Below are 19,675 nucleotides of genomic sequence, written 5' to 3'. Positions count from 1 at the left end.
CCTGCTGCAGCTCTCCTCTCCCTTAGAGAATTAGAATAGGTAACGGTAGCAAGTAATAGGACCTAGAGTTAAGAGTTGTATAACTCTTTTTTTTTTTTTTTCTTAGTACAGGGTATTGAACTCAAGACCTTACATTTACCAGGCAGGCACACCACTGAGCTAAATCCCTGGCATAGAACTAAGAATTCTAACCCCTGAAAGGGTTAGCAAGATAGTCACTGCTAGGGCTGGGGATTTAGCTCAGTGGCATAAGAGCCTGCCTGGCAAACATGAGGTTGTGAGTTCGATTCCTGGTACCACAAAAAAAAAAAGATAGTCACTGCCGGGCCACAAACGGTGAATTTGATACCTTGTACAAAAAAAAAAAAAAAAAAAAAGCACTGCTCTCAACGTCCGGTTCTAGTTATGAAGATGCATCCTCCAGAGGATTTGCCTTCCTCTTCCGCTTCCTCTTATTGGAAATATTGAACAATGAAACTGTTTCAGAAAAACGACTTGGACAAATAATCTTCTCAATACAGTAATCTGTACAGTTTGATGCCCCTTAGCATCAGGAATTGGGAGGAAAAAGCAGGATTCTGACTCTCCTTAAACTCTACCCTTATGACCTAACATTTTTTTCTAAATTGTTATAAAGTCTCCTCAGAGGGTTGGGGGATGGGATTTTGGGTGCTGATTGGCAGAGGGCGCTATTGCATCTCCCTGCTCCAGTGAAGAAGCAGGAGACCTCAAACCAAAGGAGAGAGTCACACATGGAGGCACTCCAGAGGCTGGTAGATTTGAACAGATAATCTCTTGATCCACAGAAACAGATGGGCTGACACCTGAGAGTCTTTAGAAGCATGATGGATAGGCAGCAAGAGACCCAATGCTATTGTTTCTTGGTAACAAACAATCCAATACATCAACAAGTGTATATTTCCATTGTCCCTTCTCACCCATCCCTCCTAACCCCCTGCTCCTTAAAATGATACTATGACTTTTTATGTCCTAACCTTTGTACTCCTGTATCCCCTTGCTTCTCTCTAAATAGCCCTTGATTTCATCTGATTCAAAAGATCTTAGATGTGGTTGCACAACAATATGAATATCTGCTTATTGCCACAAAACTTAAAATGAAGCTATCTCCATTTAAACCACCTTTAAGTGTAAAGTATATATCTGGTACTGAGGACTGAACTCAGTGCCACTGAGCTACATCCCCAGCTCGCTCTCACGCTCTCTCTCTCTCTCTCTCTCTCTCTCTCTCTCTCTCTCTCTCTTCTGAGTCTCCCCTAAATTGCACTACCTGGCTTTGAATTTTTGTTCCTCCTACCGCAGCTTCCTTAGTAACTAGGTTGTACTTTAGCTTAGGTTGTACATTACCATGCCTGGCTCATGTCTGTACAATTTGCCACAATTTAAAAAATAATATAAGACAAACCCAAGGAAGAAAAAAATGTTTGGGACCACCAGTGTGATGGTCCAAGCCTATAATCCCAGCCCTTGAGAACCTGAGGCAGGAGGATTGCACATGAAACAGGCTGGCTAGCCTGAGCTACATAGCAAAACCCTGACTAAAAAAAAAGTTCAGAATGACCTTAATGCCTTGCCACATCTTACTCTTTCTCGGTCCAGGAGTGCTGGCAATCCTACATTTTCATAAAAGCTTCTCAGATGATTAGAACTGCCTATGTAAATTTGTAGTTACTGACTCCCACCTTCTTCTCTTTCCCTGACAGCTTTTTGTTTATTAATTTCAGAGACAAAAGCTGAGCAGTCCACTTTGTGATGGACAGACCACCCACCTACACACACACAAAGATCTGCTTCTGATCCTGTCCACCCTTACACACTGTTCGAAACCATTTTACTTCTTTTTATTTTTTATTTTTTGTCTTTTTCCTTTTTATCGGTACCGGGGATCGAACCCATGACCCCCTGCTTGCAAGGCAGGTGCTTATGCTGCTGAGCTAAATCCCCAGCCCCAAAACCATTTTACTTCTTATTTAGCACTTTCCTGAGTTTCTATAAACACCTTCCTTTCCTTCTTTGACTCTTTGAAGCTGGGGGCTAGCAAATGTTTTTTTGAAAACTTACTATCAACTAAAAATTTCTAGCTTTGCAAGTTATGGGGTCTCTGTGGCAGCTACTCTATTGCTAGGGAGAAAGCACATATTTAAGTGAATATTTAAGTGAATGACCTTGTCTATGTTCCAATAACCCAGGCCATGGGGGATTTACACCACAGGTAGTGATTTAAGGTACAATCCTTTCTTCCTGCTTCCATCTCAACGTGGCCCACCAGATCTTGGCTACAGCCTTGTTCTCCAGTTTCTAGATCTTGGATATATCTCTGAGAGTACTTACTGACTTGACAGGAAAATTAACAAAGAGCTGAATACTTAAATGAGTTATTTTTAAAACTAATACTTAAAATTTTTTTCCAAAAACCCAAAACTTTATATCTTTAATGGTTTTTGGTAGATTCATGTATAAATGCAAATCGCCACATGAATGAGAAGACCATATTTGTGTAAAATATTTTAGAACAAAATTAATCCCTAGGAAATTTCTTTTCTTTTCTTTTCTTTCTTTCGTTCTTTTGACAGAGTCTCACTCTGTAATTTAGACTGGCTTTGAATTCATTATGCAGGCAAGAATAGCTTCAAACTCATGGAGATTCTTCTGCTTCAACCTCCCAAGCACTGGGATCACAGACATTTGCTAGCACACCCAGCTCTGGAATTTTCTTTATTTTTCATATCATATTGATGTATTGCCTCGAACATCTGGTATTCTCTGCTCACATGATCTCATGTCAGACTTGGTGTTTTTGGTTTGATTTGGTTTGTTTGAGACAGGTGCTCACTATGTAGCCCAGACTGGACTCAAATTTGCAAAGACCCTCCTGCCTCAGCCTCCCCATTGCTGGGGTTACAGGTATGCAGCATCATGAACAGATAAGACTTCTTTGTGCTTTTTAAGACCTCTTTGTGCTTTAAAATGCATCTTCTTGGGGCTGGGGATTTAGCTCAGGGGCATAAGCACCTGCCTTGCAAGCAGGCAGTCGTGAGTTCGATCCCCAGTACTGATAATAAAGAAAAAGAAAAAAAAAAAAAAATGCGTCTCCTCAAGCCTGCATACTAACTGTTTCAGCCTCAAGACCTTCCCAGGGAATTGTTACCCAGTACCTCAGAAAATTGTCACTACCTTGACAATGTACTCATTTGTGAAAATGGCTGTCCTCCTGGCCATACACTGGAACCAGACAGACCTGGCCACATGTACCTGCAATCTAGACTAGACAACTCTAGCAGGCCACCAAGCACTTGCCAAAAACTGTGAGCATAACTTGTGGGTTTACTTTTTCCGTTTTATTTTTGGTCTTGTGTGTTTACTTTGGATCTTTTTTTTTTTTTTTTTTTTTGTCTTTTTCGTTTTTACGGGTACCAGGGATCGAACTCACGACTGCCTACTTGCAAGGCAGGCACTTATGCCGCTGAGCTAAATCCCCAGCCCCTTTGTGTGTTTACTTTGAAGTTCTTCAGGAAGACAGTATGTAGTTGATATGGCTGAAATTTTTGGAAACTGAGTGTATGTAATATATATTCTCTAGTTTGTCTTTCAAACCTCTGGTATCATATACTCAAATTTACCACTTCCCTGAGCCATTGAAGGTGATGAAAAACCAAAGAAAAAATCAGAAACCTGATGGTAATCAGACTGTGAGAATCTATGTTCATCCACTTGGTCCTAGTTTTTTTCCAAAACCAAACATGATTTTAAGCATTTTAGGCTCAGGGCCCTATTTTTCTGTTAACTGAAAATTGACTATGTTTTTAATCCATGCTGAGCTGTTAAGATACCTATGTGAAGCTGGGCATGGTGGCATGTGTCTGTAATCCCAGCCCTTAAGAGGCTGAGGCAATTCAAGGCCAGCCTAGGCTACATAGTGAGTTCTAGTCCACTTTGTTTTTTTTGGTTTTTTTCGAACTCATGGCCTTGCACTTGCCAGGCAGGCGCTTATACTGTTGAGCTAAATCCCCAGCCCCTCTAGTCCATTTTGAACTGCACAGTGAGAACCTGTCTCTCAAAAAAAAAAAAAAAAAAAAAAAGATTCCTGTGGCTGGAGATGTAGCTCAGCAAGGGCCTGGGCTGAATTCCCAGCATACTCCCACCAAAAAAATATTTCTCTGGTACTTCCCCCCACCACACACACAAAAAATACTTTCTTATCTAGTCTCTCAATTTCAAGGTTGGAGATAAAGGAAAGTAGGTGATTATAAGACAATATGCAGTGGGAAAAACTATGTAGCCCAGGCTAGTTTTAAACTCACAATCCTACTCAGCCTCCCAAGTGCTAGAATTACAGGCATTTGCTTATTTCATTGCCCAGTGGAGAAACCAGCACTACAGAAGCTGTGTAATTTACTCAAGGTCATAGGGGAGGTCTGATAGTAACACTGTTATACCTAAGTTTCCTTTTTTGTTTCTATTATAATCCATTCCCGGACCCCTCTGCTGCTCTTTGAGTAGTGGTTCCTGGGGCATCTCAGTGCCATAAAGTTAGACACCTACTTCAACAGAATAAACCCATATAGGGTCGGGGTCAGCATGACCTCCATTTCCTATTGTGAAATCTGAGCTAGCTTTGTTGCCCAGTTGGGAGACAAGAGCTTCCCTATTAATACACAAGTCCACATGCCAAACCTTATACACAAAAGCTAAGAATGTGGCCTAGGGGAGGAGGTGGGTTACATGATAGCTGTCTGGACTTGGAGTCCTTTCCCTTTGTCCAGGTCCTGAAAAAGATAAATTCCTAGGGGTGGGGATAAAAATGAGATATTTACATGCCTAGTATTTATTTATTTCTATCTTGCAGTGGTAGAGATTGAATCCAGGATTTCATGCATGCTAGGCAGGTACTCTATTACTAAACTATAGCCCCAGCTCCAACATACATTGTTTAGCAGGAGAAAGGGGGGGTCTAGAAATCAAAATCAGGGCCCTTTACCACTGGGGTACACTGCAACCTTTTAAAAAATTATTTCAAGGGGCTGGGGATTTAGCTCAGCGGCATAAGTGCCTGCCTTGCAAGCAGGCAGTTGTGAGTTCGATCCCTGGTACCGATAAAAAGGAAAAAGACAAAAAAAAAAAAACTCTCATTATTTCGGGGTTGGGGATTTAGCTCAGCGGCATAAGCACCTGCCTCGTAAGCAGGCAGTCGTAAGTTCGATTCCTGGTACCGATAAAAAAACAAAGACAAAAAAAAAATTATTTCAAGATAAGACCTTGCTAAGTTGTCCAGGCTGGGCTCTAACTTGCCATCCTCCTGTCTCAGCCTCCTGAGATAGTTGGACTTACAAGTGTGCACAAGTACATCTTGCCCCAGCATGTCTTTAAGAAAGAAAATATGTGCCATTGCGAGGCACATATACCAGCATGTGGTTATGTGCAAAAATGTATGTTGGTATATACATGTGTGTTCTGTGTACCAATGAGTAGTATATATGTCAAAACATGTTTGGAATGCAGAGAGGGAGATCTGTCTGGGTAGATCAACCCCCCATCTCTCTAATACTCACATCAGCTGCTTTCTTCTCTGCTAGCTCCAGCTTCTCCTGGGCATCCTTCAAAGCTTCAGAATATTTGTCTAGTTCATCTTCTGTCCCTTTCAGCTTCTTCTGCATGGCTGCTAGCTCATCCTCCAGCTATAAGAGCCCCAAGAGTCACATACAAAAACATACATATACAACCATGTGAACTTAGACTCTTGTAGACCCCTGAGTCCAGTCTTCCCAGCCACATTCTGCCCAGTGCTGCAGGCATCATGTTATGGCTTCAACCCATGACCCTTTAATCTCTGATGTTGATATGACCAAGCCAACGTAAGTCCTTATCCAGGACCGTTGGGTGGGAAATATCTAAGGGTATAGATATCTGTGATTCTATTTAAAAGAGAAGGTATATGCTAAACTCTTACCTTGTCCTTTAGAGGTCAGGGGTTCTTCTAAATCATGGTCCACTTCAGATGCACTGTTGCCCAGAAGGGGCCATTGACTTTCCCAAGGTCACATAGATAGTCTGGGGTGAGTACCCTAGATTTCTCTAATCCACTAAGACTGGGGAGTCCCTCCACCCAAAGTAGTTGCTGATATTCGTGGTTTTCCTGTTTAGTGAAAACTCCCTTCTATCTCATGGTCTCATTCGACAGCATGTGAGAGAGACCAGTGCCAGCACCTACCTGTTTACTTCTTTCTTCAGCCTGTTTCTGTTCTGCTTCAGCCTGTTCTGCCCTATCCAGAGCATTCTCCTTGTCCAGCTTCAGCATCTGCATCTTTTTTTTGATGGCCTCCATCATGGACAATGGCTGCTGGTGGGTTCACCTGTGAATGCTGAAGAACTGGAGAGCAAGGTAATAGGGGCCGTGCCCTGTGTGTCCAGGAGTTCCTAGGCTTGAGCCTTTATCTGTGCCCCAGCTCCACCTCTCATTCCAAATATGGTCCTCTCTACCCCATCATTGTTTTCCCAGGAGAACACAGGGTGAGACACATTGATGGACTGATATCACCAGCTGAAAAAAAAAGCGGGGGAACAGCTGAGGCTGATTTTAGACAAGAGAAAGTAGGGGAGGGGAGAGGTTCTCCTGCCCCTGAAACTTACCACTCACTCATTCTATGCAGCTCTCTGGGTGTTGGAAAATGCAGAGAGACAGTGATCAGCCTGGGTGATATAGTAAGACTGCACCTCAGAAACAAAGTGCAGGGACAGGAGAGGGGAAAACATTGAAAAGGGAAGGGTACTTGGCAATTCTAGAATAACATTTTTCATCCAGAAGGTCCCGGGTGCCCTTCAGCTCCCTCCTTGCTTTCCTCTAGACTGTGTTGGATGCTGATCAGACTTCATGGATTGAGTTTAATCTCCTGATTTCAGAGAGCTTGAGCAACAGTGATGAAAGGGAGGTCAATCATGATCCTTGACAATTCCTCCAGATCCCCAGATCAAATTGCTGTACTATTTTGGGAGTCTCTAATTGGCAGGGAGATACCATTCCTTTGTCCTAAGAGCCATAGGCATAGAGTAAGAGGATAGGATTGGGATCTGGAAGGCAATCCCAGTAAATGAATTATGGGGTTGGGGGAGTAATCCACACAAGATCATGCTATCTGTTCCCTCATAGTGATCTTAAAATAGAACTTTTCTACCACGTGTACCATGGTTATGTGGTTCTACACTTTATTTTCTTTCTTATTAGCAACCTTGCCTATGAAACCACCACCCACCCCATCACTATCATCATAGCCATCATCACCACCTCACTTATTCCAATCTAGTTCCAGGTCATGTTCATTTTTTCCATTTGGTGCTTTGTTATTGACAGGTGGCCAGTAATCCCCATCCACCAGTGCCATACACTCCATAATAAGTCAGGGGAGCAGTGGGCACCACTCAAGGTAACCAGAGCTATCAGGGAACAATCTAAATGATGTAACTAGTCATAATGTCAAGGCTAGTCAGTGTAAGCCTCAGCAATATGGGAACTAAGACACGCATGGGTCAGAGGAAAGAACTGAGCTGGCGTCCAACAGAGAGCTTCTAGTCATAGCTTAGTAGTAGTAGATTACTACTGGCAGATCAGGTAGATGGAACACTGGGTGACTCATAAAGGGAAGCAGGGAAATCAAAGACCCCTACCATGGAGGCTAAGCAGTGGAAAGGAACTGGGAACAGTGGAAGGCCTTCAAGAGAGGAGGCAATGAATAAGGGGAAGATAATGGGGAAAAATTATGAGAAGAGAAGGGGAGACATATTCTTTCTACAATAAGGGAACAAAATAGAAATTCAATCCCCAAATTCTAACTCCCACTCCCTTACCAGTCCTTCAGGTTAAGATCAAAATCCACATTAGGTTGTTGCTACTGGTCCTTTGGTGAGGGGCGATCCTGGAAAGAAGTGGTTTGGTAAAAAACGACAAGGGTCCCAGAGCCCTTGAGTTTGAGGTAGAAGAGCTGTGGTGCTGAATGACCTACTACTGTAAGAATATGTTTGACATTTAGTTGGTTCCTAATTAAACAACCCAATATCAAACATATCACACAGAAGCAGGCAGGTGAATTTGGTGGTCATCTCCTTCCTTCTCATTGCCAAGAAAGGCACTGGCAGAGACACCAGGGGCCACTCCTGTCTACAGGGCACCACCTGCTTGGTGGGCACTGATTCCTGCCTTCCCCTCTTACTCATCTGCCCTCCGTGCCATCCCTGCCACCACGTCTCTTGCCCTCATGCTGGCCTCCGTGGGTTATGTTGGCCTAGAGCAGGATGAGTCCTGGGCAGAGCTCCACATCCGGGCATCTGTCATTCCCCAAAGCTCCTGAACGAAGCTTTGCCCCCTTATGTCATGGCCTCAGTGCCCAGAGGATCAGCTGTGTCAGCAGCTTCTCATCAGCTTTGCCACCTGCTGTCTTCAGTGCCATTCCAGCAGCCCCAAGGCTTTCCGGGCATGGGGGTGGGAGGCTTGCATATCCTGCTTTACTTTTCCAACAGACACCTAACTTTACCAAGTACCCTCTCCCATTTCAGCACCCTCCTGCCCTTTGGTGCTACCAATAAGCAGTGTGGGAAGTTTCCAGGATGCTAACTTTCTTCTCTCTGCTATCTTGCCCCTTCTCACCTTTTCCCCATGTCCTCCAGACATCCTCTGTACGTACGGTCACTGTCAGATGTGCAGTGCAAAAGAGTGAGCTGTTTCTTTTTTTTTTTTTTAATTTTATTTAAAAGGAAAAAGAGAAAAAACAAAACAAAACAAAGCGGTGCAAGGGTACAAGTAATACAGAACTACAAAAAAACAAAAAAAACCAAACAACAACAACAACAAAAAAAAACAGTAAGAAATCACCAGTTAATAGATTACATATTATCATCTTAGAGATAGTTGGAGTGAGCTGTTTCTTAAGCAGACTCTAGTCTGGCTTCAGAAGACCTGTGGTCTCTTCAGCCTGGCAGAATTGAAACTTAAGGCTTCAGACCCAGGGTGAGAGAGGGAACCCCCTCTACCAGAAAGTTGTCTGCAGTCTTTAGGACTTCCCTGCTCTCCTGGGGCTTTCTACAAGAACTTCTCAAGGGGTTGCGGATATAGCTCAATGGTGCAGCGCCTGCCTCGCAAGCACAAGGTCCTGAGTTCAATTCCCGATACCTCCCCCAGTCCCAAAATACTAACAAAAAACCCAAGAACTTCCTGGCTGGCATCTCCAAGGGTCTTCCCTCATAGGATATCAGCCTGATTCCCTTCTCAGGGGTTTTACCTTTGGAGAGAATTGGGTCTGTGGATGTCAGGTGGTAGGCAGATGCTTCTCTCCACTGTGACCGAAAGGGGCCCAAGTTATAGCTGTGCTGGAGGCTGGGGGCTCCACTGGAAGTGTGGGGTGGGAGAGGACATTGCTTCAGCCTCAGGCCTGTTCCCTGTGTCCTTGTTTCCATTAATCCTGATGCCATCCTCCCCCCATACAGCAACTCCACACTGACCTTGATCTAGATCAATAGCTTGTCCCAAGCCCAGTCAGTCCCTGTTGTGTGGCTCTTTCCTTCCAGGAAAAGAGTAACAAATGGGCATACAGGATCCAAGGTAGGATCCTGTGGTGGTGTAGTATCTTTGTTTCTGTAGTCTGCAAAGTGTGTGTGTGTGTGTGTGTAATTATTACCTCCTTATCTTCCCTTCTTATCCTTAACTCAAGTTGTTCTTCCCTTCTCTGAGAACTTGGCCACACTGGGGGACTAGAGGTTGCAAGAAAAGAGGCTGCAAAAGAGCCCAGCAGGAACTGAAAAGACTCTGGTGTTTGGAGCACTTGGGGAACAGAGGCAGACTGGGAGTATCAGTGTGGAGAGCAGCAGCTCTCTTGGAAGGCGACTCCAAATGACATAAACATACAGAAACATCACAAGGCCTCTGATGAAAGCCCGTCAGCTCTCCTGGAAGTGCTTCTTAGGCAGCCATTTCAAGTAGCACTGAGGCCTCTGAGCCGCAGAACCGGATAAGGCATCAGCCACCGAGGGGAAGAGGGGCTGGGTGAGTGCAGTGAGGTGATGTGATGAGAGCAGACAGAATATGCAGAGAGGGCCAGCAAAGATGGGCTCTGCAGGGGACCAACCTGCCAATACTGGAGCCAGCTTGGGAGTGATAAGCCCTGGGGTAAAGGGCCAAGGTCAGGAATCAGGCAGAAGGGATGGGGCATTCTCTGGGTCCAAATGAACACAGGAAAGAGGGAGAGAGAGATAGAGGTTGGTGAGCAAGTGCAGTTGGAGGTAGGGGGCCTCCAGGTAAATGTAGGAAAAATAAGGGGAAAGATATCATAGGGGTAGGAAAACATTACTATGGGTCACCACAATGGGCATTATGTGCAGCTCTCTGCTATATGCTTGATTTAATATCACAGAAACTCAGTGAGGTAGGCATTATCTATAGTTTACATAGAAGGAACTATAACCCAGAAAATTAAATTAACTCAAAGAAGGCCTACAACCAGTAAGTAAGCAACAGAGCCAGGACTGAAACCCAGTCTGCTCAGGATTGAAGCTGTTCTCTTCATCGCAGGCTATTCTGCTTGTGAATAAGCAGTAGAAGGTGGCCTGAGAGACAAACAAAAGGGAAGATGGGGGGGGGGGGGAAGCTGGGGATTTAGCTCAGCGGCATAAGCGCCTGCCTTGCAAGTAGGCAGTCATGAGTTCGATCCCTGGTACCAATAAAAAAATGAAAAAGACCAAAACAACAAAAAAAAGGGAAGATGAAAGAAGGGAAGTGAGATGGTCCCAATCTTTGGGGATGAGAGTGCAGGAAAACAGAGGTGCTAGGAATCAAGATCAGGACCTCATACTTGCCAGGCAGGCGCTGCACCCCTGAGCTAAATCCTCTTAGGTTCATGGTCAAATCTAGGCCATGTGAGTATAGTTTTGTTTTCTATAAAATACACTGTTAGGCATGGGGTTACATTGTGCATGCTGGGGTTATAGGTATGTGCCACCACGCCTGCTGACCCTCATCTTTAGTCAGTAACTACTTGTAAGTTCTTACTCCAAAGAAGACAAAAAGCTTGTAGCTGCTGAGGCAGGGAGGTTTGTTTGGTTTTTTTTTTTTTTTTTTTTTTTTGCCTTTTTCCTTTTTAGTGGTATGGGGGACCAAACTCACAACTGTCTGCTTGCAAGGCAGGCCCTTATGCTGCTAAGCTAAATCCCCAGCCCCAAGGCAGGGAGGTTTTAAATGGTAATGGCAGATACCTTTTCTCTCTTTTTTGAGACAGGCACTCACTATGATGGCTTAAAGTGGGCTTGAACTCACTATGTAATCTAGGCTGGCTTTGAATTCATGGGGATCCTCCAGCCTCAGCCTTCTGAGTAATAAGATTACAGACAGGGTCTATATAGTTCAGGCTAGACTTGAATAGACTTGAACTCACTGAGTAGCCTAGGCTGGTCTCCAAATTGTGGTGAACCTCCTACCTCATATTTCTTTTTGTATCTGGTGCCTCTCAGTACTCCCAAGCAGAAAGTTTAGGGGTAGAAGGAAGAAGCATTGACAGCTATGTGATACAAAGTGTTTCAGGAGGAGATGGAGACAAATTGGAGGGAGGAGAGAATGAAGGGTACATCACGGTGGACAATGACCTTTGGGAGGCTGGGGGACAGGAAGAGAGACTATGGAGAGGTGACAGAGAGTAGGATTACATTGGGGACAACAGCCTGAGTCTGCAACTGTTACTGGCTGCTCCAGGTGTCCCCCTATCTAGTAGGGTTCCTTGTGGCCTATGGGATGCATATGAGCAACCAGCACTTATCAGTTTTGTCTTTTTCCTTTTTGTCAGTACCAGGGATCAAACAAGGCAGGTGCTTATGCCGCTGAGCTAAATCTCCAGCCCACACTTTTCAGTATTTTGAATGGCTCAGAGTAGACATGCTCTTTCCAGCATTTCCCACAAATGCTACTCCTTGTTTTTCATACTTCCTACATTACCTACCTGATGCCTGAAGGTAGCTGAGTTTACAACTCTACCACTTTCGTAGAACTAGGAATTCAGGCCCACGACAAAGACGTTTCCCCAAGGTTTCACAGTAATTGGATAATTCAAAGACTAAACTCTATGTCTCCTGATACTCAAGCTTGTAGGTTAATGGACATATTCAAAGCTATTTGTCTACACAGAAAAGATCTGTTTAGTGGTATGTAAAATCTAGAAAGTTAGGAACAAACTAGGGTTTAGGAGTGAGAGAATGGATCATGTGGTCTAAGTTTGATCCTTATTAACACATAACTTTATTTGTTAAACCAAAGCAAGATTTTCATATATAACACTGCATGTTCCTTCTATTGCTGACATCAACACTGCATATCTCAGTCTGACCACAAGGCGTCACTCTTGTTTTTCATGAATTGTTTCCTAAATGGCAAGGGGCTTGGTGAGAGTGAAGAGGTGAGAGTATCACATTGCTTTAAATCCGGGGCCCAGCTTGGTTTTGGAAGGATAGTTCAAGGTGGCAGAGGCTCAGCAAGGCTTCGTTAACAGGTCTGATGAGAATGAAAGAGCAGTGTCTCGAAGGCTGTCAGAGTCTCTCCACATAAAAAGCTTTGCCCATCTGGTTGAGTTCCTGCTGGTACTGCTGATGCTCCTTTTCAAATAGCTGGTGCAGGGCAGCTTGCCGGACCTGCAGGGGAGGACAGGACACAGTGGAGATAGCCCTCTGTTACTACTCTTTCTCCTCCTCTTCCTTGTTTGCTTTTCTATCACTTAGGCCTTCTTGGACCTGTTCTTAGCTATGACATAAAGTTAAGCTGTGGCAGAGGTTGAATCAGTGGAGCAGAAGCTTTTTAAGATTTTTCTCCATGGGTGGACCCTCATATTCACCAAATATTTTCTGAGAATATACCACACACCAGGAAATTTTTTTTTTTTTTTTGAGACAGGGTCTTGCTATGTAGTTTAGACTGGCCTTGAACTCGGTATGTAGCCTTGGCTGACCTCCTTCCTCAGCCTCTTGAGTGCTGGGATTATAGCGATGCACCACTACATCTGGCACTAGAAATCCTGCCAGGTACAGGATACAAAGATGGTGACATGACAGCAACTGGGATCCCAAGGAGATAAAAATGTATGGTGAGGCAGGTGTGCCAAGAGGCAATTTAAAAGATGCAAAGAACCACTTACTGAAAAGGACTTCGGCATTTCTAGTTAGTGTTGTCCCTGGTGTAATGGGGAAATGCATCAGAAGTGAAGGAGATGAGTAAGAATGATTGAGTCCGGGAGCTAAGAATCCTGACCAACAAAGGCACAGGTAACGAAGGGTGAGGCTCAGATGTCCTCCTCCAACTCACCACCAGCAGTTGTTTGTTAGCTAGCGCCAATTCTTGTTCCATGGTGGCCTGCATCCTTAGGATAGCATATGGGTTTCTTCTCTGGCTCAATGTCATCTGCCACATACAATGAGTATGTAACTTTTGCCACCTGCTCCAAGTATATACAGGAGGGAGTTAAACAGATTGGAGTTAGGAGTGGAGACAAAATCCTTATCAGTGAGGCTGCTTAGTTACCAAAACCCCGTGCTATTATCAGAAGGTTGCAAAATCCAGATGGGGATATAGCTCAGTGTGAGAGTGCTTGCCCAGCACACGGGAGGCCACTTCAATCCCCAGGTTGGAGGGTGGGAGGGAGCTTAATTAACTAAAGCTGATTTGGAACCTAATATATATTAAGTATGTCATTTATTCATTACAATAATGTGGCTGGGAATTTAGCTCAGTGGCATAAGTGCCTGCCTTGTAAGCGTGTGGTTGTGAGTTCGGTCCCCAGTGCCGATTTAAAAAAAAAAAAAAAAGCATAGGTTTTTGAGTTTTACATAATACTGACCAGAAAACTAAAAGTTGTGAGTTACCCAAGGTCACTTAATGGCAGACCTAGGTCTCATCCCACTGTCCCTAACCCTGTTTTACCTTTGAATAAAATTTTTTTTTTTTTTTGTGCCGGGGATTGAACTCAGGACCTCGAATTTGTCAAGCAAGCACTTATGGTGCTGAGCTAAACTCCAGCCAATATTTAACAACTTAACGGTAAAAGCTTAGCCCTGGCCCCATACTTCTCAACAAAGTTAGCAGTTTCTGTTACAGGTGTGTGCCAACTATGCCTTGATTATCTTTTTTACTTTTTATATGTACTCATGTTTTTGTTTTGTTTTTTGATACTAGAGATTAAACCCAGGGCTTCAGACATAAAGTGCTCTGCTAAAGATATAAAATCCAGCCTTTTGCTGTTGTCAAACACATTAGATTACAGTTATATAAACAGTGTTAGTGAACACTTTAGGCTTTTTACATTATTAGCACATAGAGATTTGCTTCAGTCAGGGTTATTTTTATTGTTATTTTAATTGAGACAGTGTCTTGCTGTTTAGGCAGGTCTTCAACTCACTATGTCGTCCAGGCGATCCTTGATCCTTGATTATTATTATTTTTTTTTTTGAAACAGGGTCTGTAGAGCCCGGCATGGTGGCTCATGCCTCTAATACTGGCACTCGGGAGGCAGAGGTGGGAGGATCGTTGTGAATTCGAGATCAGCCTGGGCTACAAAGTGAGCGCAAGGCCAGCCTGAACTGCATACTGAGATCCCGTCTCAAAAAAGACAGAAAAGAAAGAAAGAAAGAAACAGGGTCTGACTATGCAGTTTAGACTGACCATGAGCTCACTTTGTAGCCCAGGCTGGTCTCAAACTCGAAATGATTCTTCTGCCTCAGTCTCTTGAGTGCTGGGATTGTAAGCATGTGCCACTATGCTTGGTATCCTTGAACTCATAATGATCCTCCTACCTCAGCCTCCCAAATGCTGGGATTACAAGCACGTGATACGTGTCACTTGTTTTTTGAGACAATCTCACTATGTAGTTTAGGCTGATCTTGAATTCTATGTAGCCCAAGTTGATCTCAAACTCATAGAATCCTCTTACCTCAGTCTCCTGAATGCTGGAAATACGGAGCATGTACTACCACACCTAGCCTGCTCCATTCAGTTTAAAGCTCATAATATTTTGTGTAATTTAACCAGGTAGGTTGTTTCTAGCTTGTTTTACTTTTATGAACAGCTCTGTAAGTTTTTTGTTTGTTTTTGAGAAAAAGTCTCATTATGTAATTCAGGCCTGCTTTAAACTATGTAGTACCTGCTGGCCTTGAACTCATAGCAATCCTCCTGCCTTAGCATCCTGAGAATTGGGATTATAGGCATGCGCCACCACATCTGGTCTAAGCATTCTTATATATATATTTTTTATTTTTCAAGCACACATATGTAAGATAAATCCTTAGAAGTGGAGCTGTCAGTTTAAGATGTGTGAATTTTAAATTTTGGTAATTTCATCAAACTGTCTTTGTAAAAATGGCTGCACCAATGGGGTATGATGGCGCATGCCTGTAATCCCACCATTTGGAAGGTTTAGGCAGGAAGATCCTTGGGAATTCAAGCCAGCATGAACTACACAGCAAGATTATCTCAAAACATTTCCCAAAATAAATAAATGGCTGCCGCAACCTAGATCCTCAATAAAATATGGGTTGTTTCCTCATACCCTTGCTAGGTATAATAGCCTGTGAAATCTTTTTTCCTTTTTTTTTTTGTCTTTTTCCTTTTTATCAGTACCGGGGATCGAACTCACAACCGCCTGCTTGCAAGGCAGGTGCTTATGCCACCGAGCTAAATTCCCAGCCCTTAGCCTGTGAAATCTTAAACACAGGTTTCTTCACCTGGGCATGGTGGCACACTCCTGTAATCCTAGCAGTCTGGGAGGCTGATGCAGGCTATTGCAAGTTCAATTCCAGCCTGGCAAACAATGAGAACTTGTCTCAAAATAAAATAAAAAGGGCTGAAGGGCTGCTGGCTTTTGAACCCGGTTCTGTAAGGTGTGTGGGTGCCATGTCCAGCCTTGAAAGTGGCAAGAAGCCCCTGAAGCAGCCCAAGAAACAGGCCAAGTAGATAGATGAGGAAGGTAGAGCATTCAAACAGAAGCAAAGAGTCGAGCAGAAGAGACTTGAAAACAAAGGCTGAGGGAAAGGGCCCCCTGGCCACAGGTGGAATTAAGAAACTGGCAAAAATAAACTGTTACTTGTGCCTAAGATGATGCTGAGCCTGAATTTCCTACCATAACATCTTTTGATACCTATAACTAGATTGAAGTGTGTTCGTGGAGTCTGTTATACATTTATAAATAAAATTTTGTAAAAAAAAAAAAAAAAAGTTGAGGGTGTACCTCAGTCTAAAGGCTGAGTTCAATCCACAGTACCACGAAGTGTGTATATGTGGGTGTTTGATACAGGGTCTCGGTATGTAGCTCAGGTTTGCCTGTAACTTGACACTCCTGCCTCAGCCTCCTAAGTACTGGGATTACAGGCATGTGCCACTATGCCATGTTGTTCTTGCCGTTTTCTGAAGCAGTTCCTTAAGTCCTTTTTTGTCTTTTTATGAGGTGATTAAAAACATGGTGAATGCTGTTGCCATGTATCATCCAACAGAAGATATAAAAACAAGCATTTTTCCTCTTCTGCCTTATTCACTGGATCTGGCACTTTGCAACTTTTGGCTCTTCCCAAACATTTAACTGACCATTAGGGTTTAATGTTTTGAATCAATTCAGAATAGAGAGGCAGTCATAAGAGTACAACTAAAGATATGACGGGAAACTTCTAGACCTGCTCTAGACTGCAGCAAGGATAAGATAGTTGTGTTTGAAGAGGAGGCGAGTATTGTGAGGGGGAATGGCAGTGGGTCTTTTACTATAATAAATTTTTAAAATAATGTGAAAGTCACTGTATTTTTTCTTTTTTGAGACAGTGTCTCTATGCAGTTCAGGCTGGCCTTGAACTCACTGTGTAGCCCAGGCCGGTTTCGAACACACAACGATCCTCCTGCCTCAGCCTCCCGAGTGTTGGGGTTACAGGCATGAGCCACCACGCCTGGCTTGTCACTGTATTTTTTTAACATGCCATGTATATCTGCAGCAATCCTATCAATGCTTCTTATTTAATAATTTTATTTATTTTGGACATAGGATATCTGGGTGTGGTGGTACATTCCTGCAATCCCCACTCAGGAGGCTGAGGCAGGATTATTGCTGGGAGTTTAAGGCTAACCTGTGCTACAAACTAAGTTCAAGGCCAGCCTGAACCGCATAGAGAAACTCTGTCTCAAAAAGACAGGAGAAAAAAACCAACCAACCAACCAACATTTGGACACAGGGTCACACTATGTAGTCCACACTGGCTTTGAACTCACTATTTAAAAGATTAGCCCCAAACTCACTATCTTTTTTGCCTCAGCCTCCTCAGTGCTGGGGTAATATTCATTTGCCATACTGGAGATTGAATGAATGGTGCTCTACTACAGTACTGAGCTCTATTTCCCATGTATGTGTGCAAATATACACACACAATTTTTTTTTTTGGTGGCGGTGGTACTAAGAATTGAACCCATGGCCTTTATACTGAGTTACCTCTCCAGCCCTTTTAAAATTGAGAGAATCTATAGTCACTCAGGCTGGGCTTGAACTTGTGATTTTTTTGCTTCAGCCTCCCAGAGTCCTTTTAATTTTTCTTGACAGATCTCCCTAAATTACTCAGACTAGATGCCAAATTGTGATCCTCCTGCCTCCAGTTTTTCTGGCAGCTAGGATTACAGAAGAAAGCCACCTTACCTAGTTTGTTCATGTATTTTTTCTTCAAGACTAGGTCTTGTTATGTAGCCCAGGCTGGCCTTAGCCTCCTGAGTGCTTGAATTACAGGCACAAAGCACCATACTTGGCTTTTTTTTTTGGTACCGGGAATCCCAAATCACAACTGTGCACTTGCAAGGCAGGCACTTATGCCGCTGAGCTAAATCCCCAGCCCTTTGTTGTTTTTTGAGACAGGGTCTCAATATGTAGTACACACTGGCTTTGAACTCAGGTGTCCTGGAAGTCAAGGTGCTACTTCTGCCTCAATCTTCTAAGTGCTGGGACTACAGGTATGTACCACTATGCCCAGTTTTTATCATTTTTTTTTTTTTTTTAAAGCAAAAGGCTAAACTGGGATGGTGGCACATGCCTGTAATCTTAGAATTTGGGAGGCTGAAGTAAAAAAAAGGGCTTGGGATGTTCTGTGGCAGTTCTAACTCCCATACCATTTAAAAGAAAAAAACAAAGCTTAGGTTGATGCTAATAGCCCACAAATATATCAGTACCCACCACATTCACTGGTACCTGACGAACTTAATTCATTTCACAATTCTGAAAAAAGATGGCCACACTTGTGTTCATGTAGGAAAGATGGCCACTGCTGTGTTCACCACCCGAAGTGTTCTTGAACAAAGGTACCCCTCTCATTAGTATTATCATACGAGAAATACTCAAAGTCTCCTAAAAACAAGAACACCTGCCAGATACACCTCCTATAATCCCAGCACTTGGGAAACTGAGACAGGGGACTGCCACAAATTTGAGGCCAGCCTGGACTACACAGTGACATTGTTTAATAAAAAACAAACCAAAACAACCTTGCTCCTGTAAGAATGGGAAGCAGATACAATAAATGCCAGTATTTATTAGATGGAATGAGACTGCTCTCACCTGCTTTGAGTATAAGGCTGTTTCTTGCCCCTTGCCAATGTTTTTTTCTTTTTGGTGGTACTAGGGATTGAACCCAGGGCCTTCCCATGAAGCTGTATCCCTAATCCCCACCTTCTCTTTATTTTTTAGGAGACAAGCTCTAAATTGCCCAGGATAGGTTCAAACTTGTGATTCTTCTGTTTCCTACGAGTTGTGGGATTATAAGTAGGCACCACTACTCTCATCACCCCTTCACCCCCCGCCGCCTTTTGAACCAAGAGACAGGAGAGCTGGGAGGTAGTTTAGGAACATAAAGGTAGAAAGGTCAAACTGAAGGATGGATGAGGGATAAAAGATAGGTTACCTGTTAACTATCTTCTTAAGTCTCACAGCCCTTTGCAAACTCTGCAAGAAAAGGAATTCTATTGATCTACCTTGATCTCCAGAGCTCCCCTAGCAGCACCCTTGTCCCAGTGGAAGTCTCTAGACCTCTTTTCAAAGGACATAATCAATATCCTAGGGAGGAAGGGAAGGTTAACATTTTTTAGCATGGAAAAAGCAAGCCTGCAGGAGTTGGGGTGGAACACATATGCCGGATATAGACTACAGCTCCCAAATTGTGCTGTTACAGCAACAAAACACACTTCTGATAAACTGACTTGGAAATCTCAAAGGAAGCAAACTCAGCCCATTCCCTCCCTCTACCGATGCATACCTCTTCTACTTTTGTCATCCTTTCCATAGACATGTCTACAGCCCTGCTTGATAAGGAGCCTGGGCAGGTTCTCTTTTATGTTTAGTTCAGTCACCTAGGCTTCAGTAGCTATAGTGATATTCAGGCATCAAACAATGACCCCATGTCTAACAACTGATTGGTCACCTGGTCTGTTGCCCTGGAGACCTGAAGAGAATCTTGGTTCTCTGGGCTTCTCTAAGTGATACAGGCAAATCTGGGAGCAAGGGTCACAGTCTGTGTTTCAAGATTGCTTCACTTAGGGTCCTAGAGACTATCAGATTACAGGTCAAGCAACATATAATCCGAACTCCCTGGAGATAAAGCCTCGTTTCTATACCGGTGATGATGAACCTTTGTG

General features: G+C 43.5%; 2 protein-coding genes across 10 annotated transcripts in view; both read right to left on the bottom strand.

Annotated features, from left to right (window-relative positions):
* The window catches only part of Tpm3 (tropomyosin 3), a 32,318-nt gene extending 25,877 nt beyond the window's left edge, over positions 1–6,441 (bottom strand). For 6 of the 9 annotated variants that reach the window (XM_003475566.4, XM_005006123.4, XM_063250484.1 and 3 more), the window contains exons 1-2: positions 6,227–6,440; positions 5,568–5,693 (exon numbers count right to left, since the gene is read on the bottom strand). In XM_003475566.4, coding sequence (XP_003475614.2) covers positions 5,568–5,693; positions 6,227–6,343 — 243 coding nt within the window. In that variant the 5' untranslated portion in view covers positions 6,344–6,440. Of the gene's footprint in view, positions 1–5,567; positions 5,694–6,226 lie in introns of all 9 variants that reach the window. The other 3 variants (XM_023567550.2, XM_013158729.2, XM_063250485.1) reach the window with 2 other exon arrangements.
* Positions 6,442–12,259: 5,818 nt separating this feature from the next.
* Cfap141 (cilia and flagella associated protein 141) lies at positions 12,260–19,606 on the bottom strand. Its single transcript, XM_003475570.5, has 4 exons — positions 19,297–19,606; positions 18,946–18,986; positions 13,340–13,469; positions 12,260–12,672 (listed from the first exon to the last, which is right to left on the bottom strand). Exons 1-4 carry the CDS (start codon positions 19,327–19,329, stop codon positions 12,571–12,573), a joined length of 306 nt encoding a protein of 101 aa, XP_003475618.1. The 5' UTR covers positions 19,330–19,606; the 3' UTR covers positions 12,260–12,570.
* Positions 19,607–19,675: the final 69 nt, after the last annotated feature.

Source organism: Cavia porcellus, unplaced genomic scaffold, assembly GCF_034190915.1.
Source record: "Cavia porcellus strain 051 isolate PalLab524CR breed Dunkin Hartley unplaced genomic scaffold, mCavPor4.1 scaffold_6, whole genome shotgun sequence".
Lineage (NCBI taxonomy): Eukaryota > Metazoa > Chordata > Mammalia > Rodentia > Caviidae > Cavia > Cavia porcellus.
This window is presented reverse-complemented; position numbering and strand designations above follow the sequence as displayed.